The sequence below is a fragment of the Passer montanus genome, unplaced genomic scaffold, assembly GCF_014805655.1.
Source record: "Passer montanus isolate IOZ18808 unplaced genomic scaffold, ASM1480565v1 scaffold225, whole genome shotgun sequence".
Lineage (NCBI taxonomy): Eukaryota > Metazoa > Chordata > Aves > Passeriformes > Passeridae > Passer > Passer montanus.
This window is the reverse complement of record NW_024366871.1, coordinates 146922-168334: the sequence shown is the minus strand read 5'-3', so window position 1 is coordinate 168334 and position 21413 is coordinate 146922. Positions and strand designations below refer to the sequence as shown.

Here is a 21413-nt window from a genome sequence, read left to right as displayed (position 1 = left end):
GAGGGGAGGGGAGAGGGAGGGGGGGGAGGGGAGAGGGAGGGAGGGGAGCGGACGGTGCCCAGTGCCAGCCTGGATGTCCATCAGTCCGAGCACAAATCCCGCCTCCGCTCCATAAATAAATAGGTTAAATAAATAAAGTGACAGATCCGGATCAGGGGGGCGGAGAAAGGGGAGAGGGGAGAGGGAGGGAGGGGAGGGGAGAGGGAGGGAGGGGAGCAGAGAGGGAGGGAGGGGCAGCCGCCCTGGCCCGGGGCCGTTCGTGTCTTGCACAAACACACACAAAGTAGCTGCGGACAAGGACGAGGGGGCGGCCGGGCCGGGCTCCCCTCGGCGCTCGGGGGCTCAGTCCGGGACGAGGCGTCACTCCTGGGCCGGCAGAGGGGCGGCACACGGGGAGCTGGAGGCCAGGGACACGTGGGTGGTGGAGGACGGCAGCGACCGCGGCGGCGTCTGGCACCTGGGGACACACGGACACTCTGCGGCTGCTGCCCGGCCCTGCCTTCCCACCCTCCCCAAAATCCAGCCCTCCTCCTGGCTGTCTGCACCAAAGGGCAGCCCTTGCTGGGTGGGAGGAATGTCATGGAATCATGGAAAGGTTTGGGCTGGGGGATCTTACAATTCATCCAGTGCCACCCCTGCCATGGCAGGGACACTGCCACTTTCCAGCCCTGCAGCAGCCCCAGGGCTCCTCTGGGCTCTCTGCAGGTCCCTCCTGCACCGAGCTGCACACGATGCTGTTCCCCAGCACAGCCTCAGCAGCGTTTCAATCTGAGCACAGCCAGCAGCTCACGGCAGGCTCAGCCCCCCTGTGCCCCCCAGAAGGTCCTGGCCGTGTCCCCACGCCGCTGTCACTCACCAGGAGCGGGACTTGCGCACGCGGGAGGCCGCCGGCCGCTCCAGGAGGCTGTCCAGGTGCATCAGCCTCTCCAGGTGCAGCGCGCGCGGGTCCTGCTCCGCCGGGTCCCTGCTGCGCTCAAACTCAAAGATGGCCGGGGGGGACAGGTCCAGCTCCAGGAACATGATGTTCTCAGCCTGCCCAGGGCATGGGGACAGCCAGGGAGTCACCGCGGGGAGAACACGGCTCCAGGACTGGAGCTGGGAGGTTAAAGCTCCAGGGAGCTTGAGTTGGTGTATCCCAGATCCTCGTGAGCTTGATTACTCCATCTTCTCTCCCAGTGTTAGCCTTCCCTCCACCCATCCACTCACCATCTGCCTTCACCCATCCATCTCTAGCTCTCCTTTCACCTCCATCCATACACCCACCCATTCACACATTCATACACCTCCATCCCCACATCCATCCATGGATCCATCCATGCACACATTCATCCATCCATCCATCCATCCATCCATCCATCCATCCATCATCCATCCATCCATCCATCCATCCATCCCTCCATCCCCACCCACCCCATGTACCCAACCCCTCCCCGGCCCCCGCGGGTGTCCCGTGCCGTACCCGGAAGCGTGGGTGGGATCTCCTGGCCATGGCCACCCTGGCGTACTGGCTGATGGGCCTCTTGTATCCCACGGCCGAGGTCGGGCGCCTCTTCATCTGGGAGCTGCTCCTGGAGCACACGGAGCAGGGATGTAAACCGACAGTGCTGCACCCCAGGGAGCTGCACCGGCGAGGAGGGGCTGGCCGGGGAGGGGATTCCCACCCCTGGGCACCCACAAGGGTCCCCCCGCCCTGGGGCACTGGTGTGTGTGGGCAGGGACAGGGACTGTGCCCTGGGGACAGGGACACAGGGACATACCCTCCGGTGGGAACCAGCGGCTGGAATTTCCACTGGTCCTCGTCGCCGTCGAAGTACAGGCGGTTCATGATCTTGTTCTTCTCCTCGGGAGGGATGAAGTTCTCGATGATCAAATACCTGAGGGAAGGAGCAGGAGGGGAGGGGAAGGGGTTAATGAGACAGGAGACAGAAAACAGGCAGAAAGGCAGAGGAAAGGCAGGAAGAGAAGGAGACACGGCAGGGAGGAGAAACATCCGGAGGATGACAACGTGATGGAAGGGGAGAGGTTGGAGCAATAGATGCAGAAAGGGAGAGGCAGGAGAGGATGGGAATCAGAGAGGAGCCCGGGAGCTCTGGGGCTCCAGGACCCTTCCCTCCTCTCCTCCCATCTCTGCTCTCCTGCTGCCCAGCCTGAAAATCAGGGAAAGCTCAATGATGCCAAGTAGACCCCAGAAGGAATCTTTTCTCCCGTGTTTTTTGGGCAAGGGGAGCAGCTGTCAAAAACCGTTTTGAGGCAGTGAGCTGTGGCTTCCAGTCAGAACCACGCCGGGGGAGAGAAGGGGCGAAGCTGGCGATGGAATTCTGTTTGTAGTGAAACTGTTTCACCCTGCAGTGCGTGTAAATAGCTGGGGGGTTACAGACGCTGAAAGAGAGGAGTGTTTGAAGTGAGAACAAACCCCCGGGGGCGGTGGAGCAGCAGCTGCAGCTGCGGGAGGCTCCCGGAGGGAAAACTCTGCCAGGGAGCTGGAGCTGCAGGGAGCTGGGGTCACCCCGAGTCCCCAGAGCTGCTGTCCCTCCAAGGATGACAGAGCAGATCACCAGGTGCCCTCGGGGGTCACCTGCTCCCAGCCACCCCCAGGGTTTCTGCTGGAATTTTCTGGTTTTTCCTCTTTCCTGGCAGTTCTTGGACACCCCTTATGCTGCTCACCCAGGGCACAGCTCCTGGCTTGTGCCACCACTGACAGCCAGGCAGGGCTCGCTGTCCCTGTCTCTGGGTGAGGTCAATCCCTCCAGTTCTGCACCCACTCTGAGCCCCTGAGCCCCCTAGCCCTGCTCTGAGCCCCCCAGCCCTGCTGAGCCCCCCAACCCTGCTCTGAGCCCCCCAGTCCTGCTCTGAGCCCCCAACCCTGCTCTGAGACCCCAACCCTGCTCTGAGCCCCCCAGCCCTGCTCTGAGCTCCTGAGCCCTGCTCTAACACCCCAACTCTGCTCCGAGCACCCCAGCCCTGCTCTCTCTGAGTCCCCCAACCCTGCTCTAACACCCCAGTCCTGCTCTGAGGCCCCCATCCCTGCTCTGTGCCCTCCAACCCTGCTCTGAGCCCCCCAACCCTGCTCTCAACCCCTCAGCCCTGTTCTGTGCCCCCCAACCCTGCTCTAACACCCCAACCCTGCTCTGAGCCCCCCAACCCTGCTCTGAGCTCCCAGCCCTGCTCTGAGCCCCCCCCAGCCCTGCTCTGCACACCCAGCTCTTCAAGCCAAGACCCCCAAGCCCCTCACCAGCACCTACTTGAGCTTCAGCTCCCGGGTCTGCTCGTTCTGGGCCTCCTCCAGGTCCTGGCGCACGCGGATGTACTCGTCGTGCTGGTCCTGGATCTCAGCCTTCACAGCCTGCAGCTTGGCGTACAGCTGGCAGGGGACAGCAGCACCTCAGGGACCTCCTCATCCCTGTCCCTGTCCCCGTCCCCACCTGCCTGCCCTGCTCTCACCTTCTTGAGCTTCTTGGTTTTGATCTCCACCTCCTGCTGCAGGGACGTGTAGGTCTCGCGCAGCTCCATGGTCTCCTCGTCCCTCAGCAGCATCTCCTGCTGCATCTCGCGTTCCCGGCGTTTCTGGGGGGGCAGGGACACGGCTGGGACCGGGATGGGGATGGGGAGGGACCCCAGGACAGCCCTGTCACCCCCCGGTACCTGCTCAGCGATCTCCTGCCGCCTCAACTCCAGCATCTTCTGCTGCTCGTTAGTGTGGTCCACGATGGTCCTGCCCCCGATCAGCAGCTTGCTCTCCATGGCCTGGAGGGGACAGGGGCTCAGGGCAGGGGACAGGGCTGGCACCCCCTCCCCTGCTGGGGGCTTTGCCCCTTGCCACCCTCACTGGGTGGTGATCCCCATCCCTGATCCCTGTCCCCATCCCTGCTCCCTGTCCCCATCCCTGATCCCTGTCCCTATCTCTGCTCCCTGTCCCCATCCCTTCTCCCTGTCCCCATCCCTTCTCCCTGTCCCCAGCCCTGCTCCCCGTCCCATCCCTGCTCCCTGTCCCATCCCTGCTCCCTGTCCCCACCCCTTCCCCTTGTCCCCATCCCTGATCCCTGTCCCCAGCCCTGCTCCCTGTCCCCAGCCCTGCTCCCAGGGCTGTGGGAGCACTCAGTGCCCCTCTGCTCGGAGCCCTGTGATGGAGAGGAGGCTGTGCAGATCAGATTTTGGACACTGGGAACAATTCCCACCTGGAAAGGGCTGCCCGTGCCTGGCACAGCTGCCCATGCCTGGCACACCCCCCATCCCTGGAGGGTTTCACAGCCCCGTGGCTGTGGCACTTGGGGACAGGGGACAGTGTGGCCTGGGCAGTGCTGGGGGTGGCCGGGCTTGGTGATCCTTGAAGGGTTTTCCCCACAGTTCCGTGCCTCCATGGGCAGCCCGGAGCTGGGGCAGCACCACGGGCACAGCAGCCCAGGCTGTGACAGGGGGTGGGTGACAGCACAGGCTGGGACAGGGTGACGTGTCCCCTCCCTGGGGCCACTGGGTCTGAGCCCGGGCTGCTGTGGGCCTGCTTCCTTCTGCACAGCTGCAGCTCCAGGGGGGACTGGCAGGGACTGGCAGGGATGGGCAGCAGCTGCGGGCCAGCACACAGAAATGTACAAACACACACATAAACACACAAATACACACAAACAGACACAGAAATGGAGCTGTGCACAGAGAAATGCACAAACACACAAATAAACACATACATAAACACACATAAACACACACTAATACACGCACACAGGGGCTGTGCACACATCCCTGTCCCTGCGCACACAGAAATGCAAAGTACACACACACAGGGAGCACATCCTGTGTCAGACTGAACATGTTCACACCCACACGGGTACATGTGGGGCACTGGGTGTCTGTGTACATGTAGGTGCACACTCTGTGTGTATGTGTGTGCATGTGCACACTGTCTGTGTGTGTGCACACTCTGTGTGTGTATTTGCACACTGTGTGTGCACTGTGTGTGTATTTGTGCACACTGTGTGTATTTATGCACACTGTGTGTGTACACTGTGTGTGTCTGTGTGCACACACCATGTTTGTGCACATTCTGTGTGTGTCTGTGCACACTGTCTGTGTCTGTGTGCACATTCTGTGTGTGTCTGTGTGCACACTGTATGTATGTGCACTGTGTCTGTGTGTGTCTATGTGCACACTGTGTGTATGTTCACACTGTGTGTGTGCATACACCGTGCCTATGTATGTTTCTGTGTGTGCACACTCCGTGTGTGTGCACTCTGTGTGTGTGTGTGCACACTGTGTCTGTGTGTGTGCACTGTGCATGTGCACACCGTGTGTCTGTGTCTATGTGCACATTGTGTGTCTGTGTGTGTGTGTGTGTGCACACTGTGTGTGTGTGCACTCTCTGTGTACACACTCTGTGTGTCTGTGCACTGTGTGTGTGCACTCTGTGTGTGTGTCAGCACACTCCGTGTGTCTGTGTGTGCACTGTGTGTGTGTGTGTCTATGTGCACACTGTGTGTGTGCACTCTGTGTGTGTGTCAGCACACTCTGTCTCCACGTGCACACCATGTGTGTGTGTGTATGTTCACACTGTGTGTGCATACACCGTGCCTATGTGTGTGTCTGTGTGTGCACACTCCGTGTGTCTGTGTGCACTGTGTGTGTGTGTGTCTATGTGCACACTGTGTGTGTGCACTCTGTGTGTGTGTGCACACTCCGTGTCTGCGTGTGCACTGTGTGTGTGTGTGTGTCTATGTGCACACTGTGTGTGTGCACTCTGTGTGTGTGTGCACACTCTGTGTGTGTGTGTTCACACTGTGTGTGCACACACCGTGCCTATGTGTGTGTGTGTGCACACCATGTGTACGTGTCTGCCTGTGTGTGCACTCTTTGTGTGTGTGTGCACACTCTGTGTGTGTCCACGTGCACACCGTGTGTGTATGTTCACACTGTATGTGCATACACCGTTCCTATGTGTGTAACTATGTGTGCACACTGTGTGTGTGTCTGTGTGCACACTGTGTGTGTCTGTGTGCACACTCTGTGTGTCTGTGTCTGTGTGCACACTGTGTGTGTGTCTGTGTGCACACTGTGTGTGTGTGCACTCCGTGTGTCCACGTGCACACCATGTGTGTGCATTCGTGCCCTGCAGCCCTGCTCCCGTGTCAGGGTGTCCATCAGGGACAAATGTGGGGACACCCTGTGCCCCCCACGGCTGCACCTCAGGGGCACCAGCAGGGACAGACCCAAATGTCCCCAGGACACCACACCCAGCTTCAAAAATCAATGTCCCAGCACAGAGAGAGCTCAGCCACCATCTCTGACATGTCCCCTGTGCCACCAGCACCTCCCCTTGAGGTCCCTCTGTCCCCCCAAATCCAGGGGTCCTGCTCCTCCACAGGGCCTGGCCCCCTCCCCACTGCCATGGCCACAGCATTGAGGGGCAGGGGGGCCACCCTTGGGTGCCAGTGTGGTCATGGGGCTGCTGTCACATGTCCCTGGGGCAGGGGTCTCCCTGGGGGTGCTGTGCACAGAGTGGGGGGCTCTGGCAAACCTGTGGCCCCCATCCCCACCGACACCTGCCTGGGGCAAGGCTCTGTGTCCATGGTTGTCCTCCCCTTTTTCCCCTTCCAGGTTTTGGGGGAACCCAGGGGACACCCCAAAGCTGTGCCAGCAGCACCCAGGGGACACCCCCAAAGCTGTGCCAGCAGCCCCCAGCACCCAGGGGACACCCCCCAGGCATGCCTTCCTCCCTTTCCCACCCAGTGAGACCCCCCCAGCCATTCAGTGCTGTGGGGACGCAGCCCCCCATGGGTGCCCCAGCCAGCCCCCCTGACCCTGGGGGGATCCCTCCATCCTCCCTTTGGATGGGTGTCCTGCTGGGGGCTGACACCCCCAAGGGCAGCCCCCCACCCCATCCTGTGCCATCCCCTGCCAGGGCTGGGGGCACTGGGCTGCCAGGGGACCCTCACCCCTTCTCCTCCAAACCCAGTTCTTGGTCCCAGTTGCTCCCCTTGATGCTGAGTGTCCCCTGGGGACCCTGCTGGGGTGCAGGGAGGGGACCAGGAGGGTGCTGGGACGATGGCCCCACTGCCATCCCCTCCCCAGAGCCCCCCCCTGCAGACACCATCCCCAGCAAATTAAGATGTTTCTCAGTGCTGCTGTTTCCTCCCTGCCAGGGCATTTATTCCCTCTAAGGAAGGGATTCCCAATCTCCTTTAGCACTAAGCCTCTCCCAGGAACTCATTTCTGGCACCCAAAGAACTTCCCAGCACTTTCCCTCCCGCAGACCTCGGCCTCAGCCCCTGGCACAGCCCCTGGAAGCAGCCACACCCCGTAGGCAGCTCCCCTGGGCACACATCTGGGCACCCAGGAGCACATCTGGGCGCCCAGGAGCACATCTGGGCACCAACACACATCTGCTGGGGCAGGCTGCCCCCACCTCTCTGAGCTCCATGTCCCAGCTGGGTGGCAGAGGCAGAGCCCACCCCCACGGGGGTGACAATAAGACAGGGTGCAGCGTGTCACCCGTGGGTGTGGGGGGCACCTGGTGTCCCCCTGTCCCCTCACCTGCCTTTGCTGAGGTCACTGTGGAGGCAGTGGCTCCTTGCCTGGCCCCACCGTGTGGCAAAGCTGCCCATGAGCACCCTGAGGCCACCCAGTGTCCCCACAGTGTCCCCACGGGCAGTGCCCACTGGGGTGAGTGTCACAGCAGGCTGTGCCCCTCTGGCACAGGGGTTTGTGCTGGCTGAGGTGACACCTCTCTGCTGTCACTGTGCTGTACCCCCAGAGCCAGAGGGTGTGGAGTGGCCCCAAAGGCCACCAAAAGGGACATGGTGTCATCCTGCCTCCAGCCCTGCCTTGTTACTCAGCAGTTCCAGGACACACGGTGGCCCTGAGCCAGCCCTGCTGAGCCAGGCAGAGACATTGAGCTGGACAGCAGCCAGCCCAGCCAGCCTGCACCCCAGAACCTGCACCCCACAGCCTGCACCCCACTGCCACGGGGGGATGCTGCAGAGACCCCTGTGCCAGGCCTCTTGCTCTGCCAGGACACTTGTCACGGGACATCTGTCACGGGACACCCTCTGTGCCAGCCAGCAGCCCACGGCTCTGCCCCGGTGGCACGTCCCAGTGTGATCCCACGCTCTCTGTGCAGGCATCCAGGCATGGCCACACATCCCTGGGCACAGCCACACATCCCTGGGCACAGCCACACAACCCTGGGCACAATCACACATCCCTGGGCACAGCCACACATCCCTGGCACAACCACGCATCCCTGGGCACAGCCACACACCTCTGGGCACAGTCACACATCCCTGATCACAGCCACACAACCCTGGGCACAATCACACAACCCTGGGCACAATCACACAACCCTGGGCACAGCCACACATCCCTGGGCACAGCCATGCATCCCTGGGCACAATCACACATCCCTGGGCACAGCCACACAACCCTGGGCACAGCCACACATCCCTGGGCACAGCCACACATCCCTGGGCACAATCACACAACCCTGGGCACAGCCACACATCCCTGGGCACAATCACACACCCCTGGGCACAGCCACACATCCCTGGGCACAGCCACACATCCCTGGGCACAGCCACACACCTCAGGGCACAGCCACACACCCCTGGGCACAGCCACGCATCCCTGGGCACAGCCACACATCCCTGGGCACAGCCACACATCCCTGGGCACAGCCACACACCCCTGGGCACAGCCACACATCCCTGGGCACAATCACACACCCCTGGGAACAGCCACACATCCCTGGGCACAGCCACACACCTCAAGGCACAGCTACACATCCCTGGGCACAATCACACACCCCTGGGCACAGCCACACATCCCTGGGCACAGCCACACATCTCTGGGGCTGCAACAAACACCACGCTGGCCATGGAAGAGGGTCCAGACCCCTGCTCAGCCCTGGCACCCCGGGCATGTCCCCCTCAGAGGGGTCCCTGCCTGCCTGCATCTGGGCCAGTGTGGTGCCAGGGGGGCAGTGCCAGAGGGGCCATGCTGAGTGTGATGCCCAGGGTCAAGATGCTCCCTCCCCACTGCTGGGACTGAGCTCCCGGCCCCACAACCACCACAGGAGGGGTCAGGACCCCCCAGATCAGTGGGACAGGAGCAGAGCTGGGGCAGGGGGAGGTGCAGCCCCAGACCCTGGCACAGCTGGGGCTGCCGTGGCCTCTCTCACCCTCAACACCAAACCCCTGAGCATCCCTGAGCCAGCAGTGGTGCCCCCAGCCACCCTGCTCTGGCTTGGGGTGCCAGGAAGGATTTGGGGTGGGGGTCCCTGCAGAGCTGCCAGGCCCTGCCCATCCCCACAGAGCCCACGGGGAGCCAGGGGCTGGACAGAACTGGGGGCAGGTGGTGGCAGGTGCCCCGTGTCCCCAGCCCCAGCCCTGGGCTCACTCCTGAGGCCACCAGGGACGAATCTGCAGCATCACTCTCGTCACTCCTCCTTCCCACACGAGCTGCTTTGTTGTGCTGGAGGGGACAAGAGCTGAGCACAGCACGCTCGTGCCACCACTGACCCTCTCCCCTGTGGCCCTTCCCTGCCACACAGGTCCCCACAGTGTTCCCATGCAGGTCCGAGGGCCACGCCAGAGTCTGGGGCTGCCCTTGGGGACCCTGCTTGGGAGGTCCCCTTGCTGGGCACTGTGGTGGGCACCTCCCCAGGCTCCATTCCCACTCCACACCAGGGGCACAGCAGGCAGCCGGCCCCATTTGTCATCACGCGTGGCAACACGAACCTTGTACTTGATGGCCAGCAGCTCCGTGGCCTCCTGCTCCTTCCGCAGGTCCTCTATCATCTTCTCCTTCTCCTGGAGCAGCTTCTGCTTCTCCTCGCTCACCAGGCTGTGGTCATCCTGGATGGCAGCTTTCTCCTCTTCCAGCCTCTCCTTCTGCTCCTTCAAGTAATTCTCCATGGTCTTCTCCAGGCCATCCTCGTTCTCGTCCTCCCCTTCATTGTCCACGGTCCCCTCTCCATCCACTGCTTTCTTCCTCCGGCTGCTCCTCCTCCTCTTCTTGCCCAGCATCCCGCGTTTCTCCAGCTGGGCTTTCAGCCGGACGATCTCCTCCTGAAACTCCCGCAGCAAGGTGTCCTTGGGGTCCTCGTTCACCCGAGGCTTGTTCTTGATGTTCTTGGCCCTGTTGGCGAACCTGAGGGTGGAGAGGCTCTCGTCATAGCTGTGGGAGGCCGGGCCCAAGGTGGCCACCATGATTGTCTTGGCGTTGCCCCCGAGGGAGTCCTGCAGCAGGCGGGTGAGCTTGGAGTCCCGGTAGGGGATGTGCGTGCTCCGGCCGTCCACCAGCGCCGAGATGACGTTGCCCAGGGCCGAGAGGGAGAGGTTGATCTTGGAGGCTTCCTTGGGGCGCTCTCCCTGGGCCCCCATTTTGTTCTGGCGCTCGCTGCCGGCCAGGTCCACGAGGTTGAGCTTGCCCACGCGGATGTGCTCCTCGCCGTCCGGCCCCGTCTCGCTGCACTCGATGGTGATGAGGAAGATGGCGTGCGAGCGCGAGCTGTGCTCGTTCATGTTGGTGCTGCCCACGGAGCGCGTCTGGCTGCCCAGGTTCATCACGTGCTCGATCTCCTTGACGTTCTTGGTCACGAAGGAGGAGAGGTCCTTGATGTACACGCCGGTCTCGGGGTTCTCCTTCAGCTCCAGCTTCTTGCTCTGGTCCTTGGCGAGGAGGTCCCTGATCTCCTCCTGGTAGATCTCCAGGTACGAGGCCCTCACCAGGTACTGCTGGTTCTGCGAGCGGGAGATGTGGGTGAAGATGTGCTCGAAGGCGCTGGGGATGATGCCGCGCTTCTCGGGCTCCGCCCAGGCGCCCTGCATGGTGTAGGTCTTGCCGGTGCCCGTCTGCCCGTAGGCGAAGACGGTGCCGTTGAAGCCCTGCAGCACCGAGTCGATGAGCGGCCGCACCGTCTCATCGTAGAGGTCGGCCTGCTTGGAGCTGGCGTCGTACACGGCGTCGAAGGTGAAGGTCTTGGGCAGCTCCCCGGGGGCGGCGCGGGGGTTGCGGATGCTCACCTGGCCCAGCTTCACGTCCAGCTCCAGGACGCGCTCGTATCCCGCCGCCTCCTCCCGCCGGCTCATGGGCCGGCACCGGGCCACCACCCGGAGCGCCTCGCAGCCGCTGCGGGGCTTACCGGCCATGGCGGCGGCGGGCGGGGCCGGCGGCGCAGCGGGGCTGGGGGGCTCAGCCGCNNCGAGCGCGCTCCCGCGGCCGCGCTCCCGCAGCCGCGCTCCCGCAGCCGCGGGCCTCCCCCCACCGGGCACGCCGGGAGGTGTAGTGCGGCCTTTGTGCTGCTCCCGGGATCGGGATGCGGGATTGAGGGGTGTGGAGTGAAGGATGCAGGGCTGGGATACTGCGGTGGAATGCAGAACCGGCGTGTGGGGTTGGGATGTGGGATGAAGGATGCAGCGTTGGAATGCGGGATTGGGATGGGGGATGAAGGACACGGGTGTGCCGGACAGGGCTGGGATGCAGGATGAGGATGCAGGGTACAGAATGCAGGATACAGAATGCAGGATTGGGATATGGGATCACAAATGCAGGAATGGCATGCAGGACTGTGATGTGGGATGAAGGATACAGGACTGGGATGTAGGACAAAGGATTGGAATGTAGGACTGGACGCTGCACTGGAATGCAGGACTGGGATGTGGGATGAAGGATGCAATGCTGGAATGCAGGACCGAGATTCTGGGCTGGGATGCTGCATTGGAATGCAGGATGAAGGATTCCAGATGAAGGACTGAGGATGAAGGATGCAGGTCTGGGATGTGGGATACACAATGTGGGTTGCAGAATGCAGGATGCAGGATGCAGGATTTGTGTCTGTGGTACTTTTGTGGAATGCAGGATGTGGGACACAGGATGTGGGAAGCAGGGATGATGGGGGATCAGGGATGTGGGATTGGGATGCAGGACAGAGGCAGGAGAAGCAGGGGATGCCCAATCCCATCACTCTGACAGGGACAGAGCTCTTTCCTCAGACCCGGCAGCCAGCACAGGGATAACCCCCCCATCCCATGGATCCCATCCCATCCCTGTGGGGCCAGGGCAGGGTCACCCTGTGGAGTTTGGCGGTCCCTGGGCTGTCCCAGGCTTGGTGTCCCCTTGCAGCCAGGCATGGCTGGTGCATCCCAGTGGAAATAATCCCAGTGCCTTATGGGGCTGCGGGGGGAGATTAAACATTCTTGTGCTTAATCAAGACTGAGCAGCTACCCGTTCCTTCCCCAGAACCAGAGATTATCCCATAATTAATTAATTAGGGTATTTGCTGCCTTACACAGGCCTGCCTGCCGCTGTCTGAGTCCTCCTGCTCCAGGAGGAGCTTCCAGGAGGGAACAGTCCCCTCCCCAAAGGCACAGCCCCAGCCATGGAGGGGGACCAGGGGACAAAGGAGGGTGTGAGGAAGGAAAGTGGGAGGGAGATGCAGCAGGGATGGAGGGGAGATGGAATTGGGATGGAGGAATAGTGGAGGGGGCAAGTGCAGGATGGAGAGGATGATGGGGAGGGTGAAGGGGGATGGAGGGGATGGAGGGGATGGAGGGGATAGAGGGGATGGAAGCTTCAGGGGAGGCCAGTGATGGAAGGAGGGATGGAGGGAGGTGGAGGGAGGATGACAGGGATGATGCAGATGGATGGATGGATGGATGGATGGATGGATGGATGATGGATGGATGGATGATGGATGGATGGATGATGGATGGATGGATGATGGATGGATGGATGATGGATGGATGGATGATGGATGGATGGATGATGGATGGATGGATGATGGATGGATGGATGATGGATGGATGGATGGATGGATGGATGGATGGATGGATGGATGGATGGGGAGGGTGACAAATGGAGGGGCAATAGAGCAGGATGGAGGAGGGATGGAAGGGGAATGGGGGGTGGAGTCGAGGGGTGGAGGGATGGAGGGACAATGGAGGGGATGGAGGGTGTCATGGAGAGGGATGAAGGGAGTGATGGGAAGGTGGAGGAGGTAGAGAATGGGATGGGGGGACAGTGGAGGGGGCACTGCTGGGGACACCTTTCCTCGCCTGCCCTTTCCCAGGGAAGGCTCCATCCCCAGGGTGCTGCAGCTGGGCCCTGCCAGGGGCACAGCCATCGGGTGGGGACAGCCCCCATGGCACAGCACAGACCTGATGGTGCTGTCCCCACTTGTCCCCACATCCTGGCTGCCCACCAAAGCCCTGTGCCATGGGCAGGGACCCAGGCGCTGCCTGGCTCTGCCTGTGGCACTGTCCCTGTGTCCCCAGGGATGGGTTCAGGGTCAGCATAGCCCTGCTCACCTGGCAGACCCTGGCTGTGGTGGCCCAGCTCCAAATCCCCCAGAGGACCAGGCTGTGGGGACAGGCAGGTGGGTGACACACAGGAACAGGAGGATGTACAGGCAGGGCATGAGGCATGGCAAAGAGACAGAGGGCACGTGTCAGCAGCAGGCACAGGTAGGGACAGTGTGACATGTCAGGTGGGGTAACCTGCAGGGACACGGTGACATAGGAAGGGTGAGGTGACATGTATGGGCAGAATGACACGCAGGGACACAGCGCCAGGTGGGGTAACCTGCAGGGACACGGTGACATAGGGAGGATGACGTGACATGTATGGGCAGAATGACATGCAGGGACACAGTGCCAGGTGGGGCAGTGTGCCAGGTAGGGCAGGGTGACACTTGAGGACAGTCCCTTGCCCACAGGTGTCAGCAGAGGACCAGAGTGTGCGAGTGGTGGCCTCAGGGCTGATCCTCAGGACTGCCCCTGGGGCAGTGGGGTTGAGGGGACAGTGAATCCTCATTGTGGCCATGTGGTGACATGGGGTGATGAGGTGTGTATGGGGACATGGTGTGTATGGGGACATGATGTGTATGGGGCACTGGTGGCACAGCTGGTGACATCCCAGTGCAGCTGTTGGCATGGGATGGCACATGGGAATGGAGCACCTGCAGGGGTGGGTTGGTAAATCCTGAGCCAGGGTGACACTGAGCTGGCTGGGGCAGGGGACACAGTCTGGGTGCCACACAGAGTGGGACAACATTCAGGCCTGCATCTGTCCCACAGTGCTTCAGCAGGGCTGGGGGATCCCGGTTCCTGTGACCTTGGTTTTCCTGTTCCTCCCCATCAGGAGTTCTCACACCCTACAGCCACCCTGGGACACGCCAGCTGTCCCTTGGGCATTGTGGCTGCTGCCAGGACAACCCAGATACCCCTGAGAGTATCCAGCCCCTGGAAATCTGGTTGGCTTTGGGTCCCTGCAGCAATCCCACCACAGACAACATCGGGACACCACGGCCACTTTTGAGACACTGGTGCCAGACCTGGGCCACCAAGGGTGTCCCTGGACAGCTCAGTCACCTCTGGGACACTGCAGCCACCCCTGGGTGCTGTGGCCACCCCAATTCCCAGCTCTTGTGGGTGACTGGGGGGATCTGGGGGGGCTGTGGCCCCATGTACCCCATATCACTGGGACACTCAACACCCTTTATTTGCAGTGAGGGTGACATGAGACCTTGGGACCTCCTTCTCATGGTCTGCCCCAGCCTCTTGGCATTCCCAGGCTGCCAGAGCCAGGCAGATGTGGGAGGGAAGGGATGCCCAGTGCTGGGGGATGCTCTCCCATCTCCTTCAGCACTGCATCCCTGTGGCATTCCAGGGGAAAGGCTAATAAAGGGGACACTGATAAAGGGGAAAGGCTGCCAGGGACACGCCAGGACCTGCCCCACATGCCCTGGTGCAGCAGCTCCCCCTGAGCCCTGTTCACCTTGGGCTGCACCTGGTGTGGGACTGTGGGACAGGGGACCAGCTCCCCCCTCCCAAACCCTGCTCTGAGGAGGTCTCAGAGCTGCTCTCACTGCAGCCTCCACTCAGGGCCAGGTGCAGTCCCTCATCCTCAGCTCCTGCTGCCATTCCCAGCTCACTGCCCTGGAGCACTTTCATTTTGTATAAACCAAGGTTGTAACAGGAACACTCTGTGGCTGCCAAAACCTTCTCACCTTCGCTGTCACCAGGAAATTGTGCAGGAGCTCAGGAACATCCTCTGGTCAGAGTGCTGCAGGGTCACAGGAGGCACCCCTGTCCCCTCTTCCCTCTGTGGATGCTGCTGTGGGGACAGATGGAAGTACACAAGCTGGGAACAGGGAAATCAGTCTCCGTGTTGGCAGTGTTGGGTTGACATTCCTTAGGATTTTTCTTGGTGTTTGGCCAGCTGGTAGTGGTGTTGGCTGGAACAGCCCTGGAGAAAAGCCTGCACTCCCTGGTGGGAACAGGACACGTACCAGTGTGATGTTCCCAGCTTGGGCTGCAGCTCAGAGGGTGGATCCTCTCATTTTCCCCCACCAATGACCCTTCACCCTCTCACTCTCTTGGCTTCTACAGGGGGGAAGGGATGCTGAGGGTCCAGCAGGCATTTGGGTGCTTTCCCTCAAAACCAGCTCGCCAGCATTCCCAGAGATCCAGTGGGCTGATTTCCCATTTCCCTCCTCTGCAGCAGTTCTGTGGTTCAGCTCAGCTGTTTGTGGCATTCCTCATCCTCCCCATGCTCCTGGCTCCCCTCCTGCTGTCCCCATCTCCATGTGCCAGATTGCTGCTGGGGGAGCTTGGGAAGCAGCAGGGCCTCAGGCTCCAGCCACCCTTTTGGGCTGAGATCAGAGGTTTTGTGGTTTTTCAGACTGTGAACTGAGCAGGGGCTGCCCAGGCACAGCACAGGAGGGCTGGGATAGGGGAGCTCCCACAGCCACACAGGAAGAGAATCACTCCAGTGCAAGATTCACCCCATATCCAAACTGGGGGAGCTGGAGGGGCAGCACAGCTCACACTAAGCCTGGATTTAGGATGGATCAGTTTGCCTGCAGCTGACTCCTCTATAATTAGACGGCAGCAGTGGAACAGGAGCCAGCTCGGGGAGCAGAGCTCCAACATCTCCCCATGCACAGGCACAGCGTTCCACATGACCCCTGGGTGTGTACAAAGCCAAAGGAGGGATGAACTGTGTCTCCTCACCAACGGGGACACAAGGAATGCAAAGTGCTGCCTCTCCTGCAGGCCCTCAGGCTACCCCCGAGGGGAAGATGTGGCCCCAGGGGATGAATCCCACTGGGATGGAGGCTGGATGGCTCAGCAGCATCTTGTCCCGCTGGGATGGAGGCTGGATGGCTCAGCAGCATCTTGTCCCACTGGGATGCAGGCTGGATGGCTCAGCAGCACCTTGTCCCGCTGGGATAGAGGCTGGATGGTTTAGCAGCATCTTGTCCCGCTGGGATGGAGGCTGGATGGCTCAGCAGCATCTTGTCCCACGTCCCTCCGGGGGCTGGAAGGAGCTGCAGCCCTGCCTGGCTTCAGGCCCTGCAGGCTGGGAGCCCACACGTGCCTGCTGCCTGTGGTCTGGCTCCTGAGCTGTGTCCTGCCTCCTGTGTGACCTGGGGAGCTCCGTGTCTGCTTGCCAAGGTGCCACAGCTCCGGGCTGTGCCCTCTTCCCTCCTCTGCCATCATCTCACACGGGAGCTGAGAGTGGGAAAAGGGATGGCTGGCAGTTGTGTGGGAGGCTCCAGGCTTTTATCTTGGACGTGGTTTTCCAACAGATGTGGAGTGAGCAATGTCTGTAAGGCAGCAGCTCAGCTTCGCTGCGCCGAGATTAAAAGATTTAATAATCTGCTGGCAAGAAGTAATTGAAAAAGGCAGAGCTCTGGCTGTGCAGCACTCAGCTGAGGCACCAGGGCATTCCCACGCTCCCGAGATCCCTCCAAACCTTCCGGCAAGCACAGCAAATCCCAGTGTGTGGGGCAGGCCCTGTTCTCCACGGATCCAGGGACTCACACTTCATCTTCTGTAGGGGTGCATTGGTTTTAAGTTGGTTTATTCCTGTACCTTCCTTTGTAGGTAACTACTGATTTGTCAGTAAAGAGCTGCCAGGGAGCTTTTCACTCTGTGCCTTGAGCTGCTCCAGAAAGGATAAGGAACTCAAAGTGGCACTGCCTCTGTGCTGGGTACGTGTGGATGTGGGGACAGGGGTTAGTGGTGGGAACTGTTGGATTTGATGGTCTCAGGGCCTTTTCCAACACCAGTGATTCCATGATCCCGTGACTCCAGGTATGCGGTGTGTCTCTGGGTACTGAGGGGAGCAGAGCTGCCCTTGCTGGAGGTCAAAGCCTCATTCAGCAGCAGTGGGGATCCATCCATCCATGCATCCATCACTGCTCCTCAGCCCCTTGTTCCATCCCTGCTTCCCTCCCTGGTTCCCATCTGCAGGAAACAAGGCTGTGACTGCTCTGCAAAGCACTGACAGCAATGCTGGGCTTCTTCCCCCACCAGGGGAACCAGGGCCCAGCCCAAGCAAGTGATGCCATGGCCACAGGGCAGGGATTTTTGGCTGTAGACACCGGGGCTGCAGCTCTGGAGGGGGAAGGCTGTCCTGGAGGGGCAGAGGCACGGGAAGATGGAGGTCCCCAGGCATTACAGCTGGGAAGGAGCCCCTGGGGGTGTACCCTGGGCAGGGAGCTCCTGGATGATCCAGGAGAGCTGGCAGAGCCCAGCTGAGTGCCCCGTGCTGGCCAAGCTGAGGTGACTGTGCAGAAATCAGAGACATGCCCGGCCCACAGGGCTGCTGCCAAAGGCTCTGTGTGCCCTTTGTGTCCTCCCTGTCACCTGGAAGTGCTGACTGAGTCCTTCTCCTCCCAAAGGAACAGAAACTGGGGGAAAGTCCCTGTTTCAGGAACATGGAGCTGCCTTTCTTGTTCCCCTCATGTGCTCTCTGTCCACAGAGGGGTGGGGGAAGGAGGTGAAATCCAAGGTGGTGAGAGGCTGACCCTGCTGGCACCAGTGCTAGGAGCTGCTCCAAACACCAGCCTGTCCTGCCACTGCCCAAACAGCCTTGGCAGGAGCCACTTGGTGTGGCTGTGTGGGCAGCAGGAGGGTGGCTGGAGGCCTGGTGAGACCCAGCACCATATTTGCAAGAGAAAATCTCTGTGGGGGACCCTTCTTTCTGCGCTGTCATTTCTTCTGCTGAGCAATTCAACATTCTGACAAAGGTTATTTCTTATATTGGGCTTTCCTGGGGCATCTCAAAAGATTGATCAGAGCTGGCAAGGGGCTCAGCCTGGAGAAAAGGAGGCTCAGGGGGGACCTTGTGGCTCTGCACAACTCCCTGCCAGGAGGGGACAGCCAGGGGGGGTCGGGCTCTGCTGCCAGGGAACAGGGACAGGACAAGGGGAAATGGCCTCAGGCTGGGCCAGGGCAGGCTCAGGGTGGGCACCAGGAGGAATTTGCCCATGGAAAGGGTGCTCAGGCCTTGGCAGAGGCTGCCCAGGGAGATGGAGATGTCCAGGGCAGGCCTGGATGTGGCACTGAGTGCTCTGGGCTGGTGACAAGGTGGGGATTGGGCACAGCTTGGCCTCAGTGATCCTGGAGGTCTTTTCCAACCTGAAGGATTCTGTGATTCTGTGTATTTATTTGAGTTTTCCTGCCCTGATGATGACATCAATAAAAAACAAAAAGCCAGAGGGGTGTCTGGAGTTCAGAGCTCCTGCTCTGGTGTCCAGGGTTCTTGGAGCACAGAACATGCTGTGGACACCCCTGCCAAGAGGACAACGTTGTATGGCAGCAGGTGGAACAAATTCAAACTTTTCTGTTCCTCAGACTCTGCCCTGAGCATCTGGGGCTGTTTAACAGCTCTCTTGGGGCTCTTCTCCTTACACAAGTTTGGGTTGCAGACTCTCCTGAAGTGGGGGGAGCTGGAGGTGTCCTGGGGCTGGGAGGGTCTGTGTGCCATGGGAGCTCATCCTTCAAGGAATGGTGGTCCCAGAACCTCCTCAGATGGCCTGGCCTGTGCCCATGCCCTGCCTTGGCTGGGGGAGGAGCTGGAGAACACAGAGCAGCTTGTTCCCAGTGGCTCTGGGATGACAAAGGCCCTTCCATGCCCACAGCACCATGGAGGGGGCCCTGCTCTGTGAGGCTGTGAGTGAGTAACCAGCAAGCCCAGCGTGTCCCTGCTCTGCTCCTCTTGCACAACTGGCGGGTGATTCACAGCTCTCCAGCAGTGGTGTTGCAATTCCTGCTGCTCAGCTCTCCCTGCAAAGCCCAGGAAGAGGCTGCCAGGTCCTGCTGGCTCTCCCTTTACACCTCATTAGTCCTAATTTGGTAAATTTTCCTCGTCACAGATCAGTGTCCTCTGGGGATCAGGACAGAAGATCCTGGGAAGGATGTGAGGGGGAGAGCTGTGGGAGCTGTTCCACCTCTGCCTGGACATCTCCAAATCTCCCAGTCCTGCAGAGATGTTCCCCTGACTGAGCCACCAAGACCAAAGTTGTCTTTGTCCTTGGCCAGGCATCTCCTGAGGGACGGCTTCCCTCATGGGACAACGTTCAACAATTTGACACAAGGGCCAGCCTTACACAGCAGACAGAAAACACTTTGTCTTGCTTGCAGAGGGACATGTGAGATTATCAGGAGGAAATTCTTCTTGGAAAGGGTGGTCAGGCATGGGAAGGAACTGCCCAGGGAGGTTTGGAGTCCTCATCCCTGCAGGTGTCCAGGGCTGGCCTGGATGTGGCACTCAGTGCCCTGGGCTGGTGACAAGGTAGGGACTGGGCACAGCTTGGATTGGAAGGTCTGGGAGGGCTTTTCCAGCCTCAGGGATTCTGAGATTCTGTGTGGCACCACATCCTCTCCAGGATCCCAAAGATAACCTTCCCTGAAATGTTGAAGTCCTTGAGCAAGCTGTCTAGGACAAAAGGCTCTTGCAAACAGGGGTGTGAACCTCCAGAGCTGACAAACCTCCCAGGAGTGCCTGGAGCCCTCAGGAGCGTGGTTCCCAGCCTGGCTCAGTGGCAGTGCCCGTGCCACAGAGCTCCCACGGGCACAGGAGCTCTCCCCTTCCCTCTGCTCAGCCACAGAGGAAGTGTTTGTGCAGCGCCCTTACACGGCTCGAGCAGAGAGCTAAAAATAACCCTGTGCTGTGGCTGCTGCGTGTGCTGTGTCAGCGCCGCAGCGCTGCCGGGGCTCAGGGGACAGCGACAGAGGCCAGGGCCCCGCTGCCAGCGGGGACAGCTGCCTGCACGCCAGCAGGGTGGGAAACCGAAACAACAAACACAGCAAACACACCCGGCCCTGGGGCACAGCAGGGCCTGGGAGGGACGTGAGCTGTAGGGAACCTTTTCAGAGAATCCCCAAGGCTGGAAAAGAGCTCACAGAGCATCCAGTCCCAGCTGTGCCCAGTGCCCACCTTGTCCCCAGCCCAGGGCACTCAGTGCCACATCCAGGGGACACCTGCAGGGATGGGCACTCCAGACCTCCCTGGGCAGCCCCTGCCAAGGCCTGAGAACCCTTTCCATGGGCAAATTCCTCCTGGTGCCCACCCTGAGCCTGCCCTGGCCCAGCCTGAGGCCATTTCCCCTTGTCCTCTCCCTGGCCCCTGGCAGCAGAGCCCGACCCCCCCTGGCTGTCCCCTCCTGGCAGGGAGTTGTGCAGAGCCACAAGGTCCCCCCTGAGCCTCCTTTTCTCCAGGCTGAGCCCCTTGCCAGCTCCCTCAGCCCCTCCTGGGGCTCCATTCCCTTCCCAGCTCCCTCAGCCCCTCCTGGAGCTCCATTCCCTTCCCAGCTCCCTCAGCCTCTCCTGGGGCTCCATTCCCTTCCCAGCTCCCTCAGCCTCTGCTGGGGCTCCATTCCCTTCCCAGCTCCCTCAGCCTCTCCTGGGGCTCCATTCCCTCCCCAGCTCCGTTCCCTTTCCTGGACACGCTCCAGCCCCTCCAGGTCTCTCCTGGCAGGAGGGGCCCAGAGCTGCCCCCAGCACTGGAGGTGCCCCAGCAGTGCCAGCACAGGGGACGGGCACTGCCCTGGCCCTGCTGCCACCCCAGAGCTGGCACAGCCATGGGGCCTCTGGCACACCTGGGCACACCCAGGCTGGTGTCCAGCTGCTGGCACAGCACCCCCAGGGTCTTTTCGAGCCCCTCTGTCCCTACATGAGTTGAGATAACTCATCCTGCAAATAGTGGGAAATTACAGACAGCAGAATATGTAATTATGACAGCAAATTGCAGTTGGCAGTGTGCCGGATCATACCATGGGACAGCTCAGGATTCAACGTGAGAGGAGTATTGGGTGAGTGCAAAACCTGTGATGGGGCATCTGCAGCGTTTCCAGTGCCTTCAGTGCTGGTTCCACAGCCTGGCTCTTGCAAGAAAGGTTGCATCCCTGTGTGGGAGGAGCAGGAGCTGTGAGGGAATCCTCATGTCCAGGTTGCCACCTGGAAATCCCCCAGTCCTGGGCTGATCCCTCATTGTGAGCAGCAGGAAAGGGGGATTCTGTCCCTGTGCCCAGGTGAGAGCCCACCTGCAGAGCTGCCCCAGCCCTGGGCATTCCAGCAGCACAAGGACCTGGAGCTGCTGCACAGAGCCCAGAGGAGGCCCCAGAGCTGCTGCAGGGCTGG

The 21413-nt window shown here is 60.8% G+C and overlaps 1 protein-coding gene across 1 annotated transcript; it reads right to left on the bottom strand.

The window, feature by feature from the left end:
- Positions 1-179: 179 nt before the first annotated feature.
- KIF3C (kinesin family member 3C) lies at positions 180-11188 on the bottom strand. The gene is made up of 8 exons (XM_039710212.1): positions 9720-11188; positions 3643-3744; positions 3442-3564; positions 3243-3361; positions 1758-1874; positions 1460-1568; positions 857-1032; positions 180-457 (listed from the first exon to the last, which is right to left on the bottom strand). The coding sequence occupies exons 1-8, from the start codon at positions 11130-11132 to the stop codon at positions 361-363; spliced, it is 2256 nt and encodes a 751-aa protein (XP_039566146.1). The 5' UTR covers positions 11133-11188; the 3' UTR covers positions 180-360.
- Between the last annotated feature and the right edge of the window lie 10225 nt (positions 11189-21413).

What these genes read in the sequence shown, in the direction of transcription:
- KIF3C (XM_039710212.1), bottom strand. Translation starts at nt 11,132, where the DNA reads ATGGCCGGTAAGCCCCGCAGCGGCTGCGAGGCGCTCCGGGTGGTGGCC. An exon ending in AAACCAAGAAGCTCAAGAAG is followed by an intron (nt 3,362 to 3,441) that starts GTGAGAGCAGGG and finishes GTCCCCTGCCAG; the next exon opens with CTGTACGCCAAGCTGCAGGC. An exon ending in ACCCGGGAGCTGAAGCTCAA is followed by an intron (nt 1,875 to 3,242) that starts GTAGGTGCTGGT and finishes TCCTTCCCTCAG; the next exon opens with GTATTTGATCATCGAGAACT.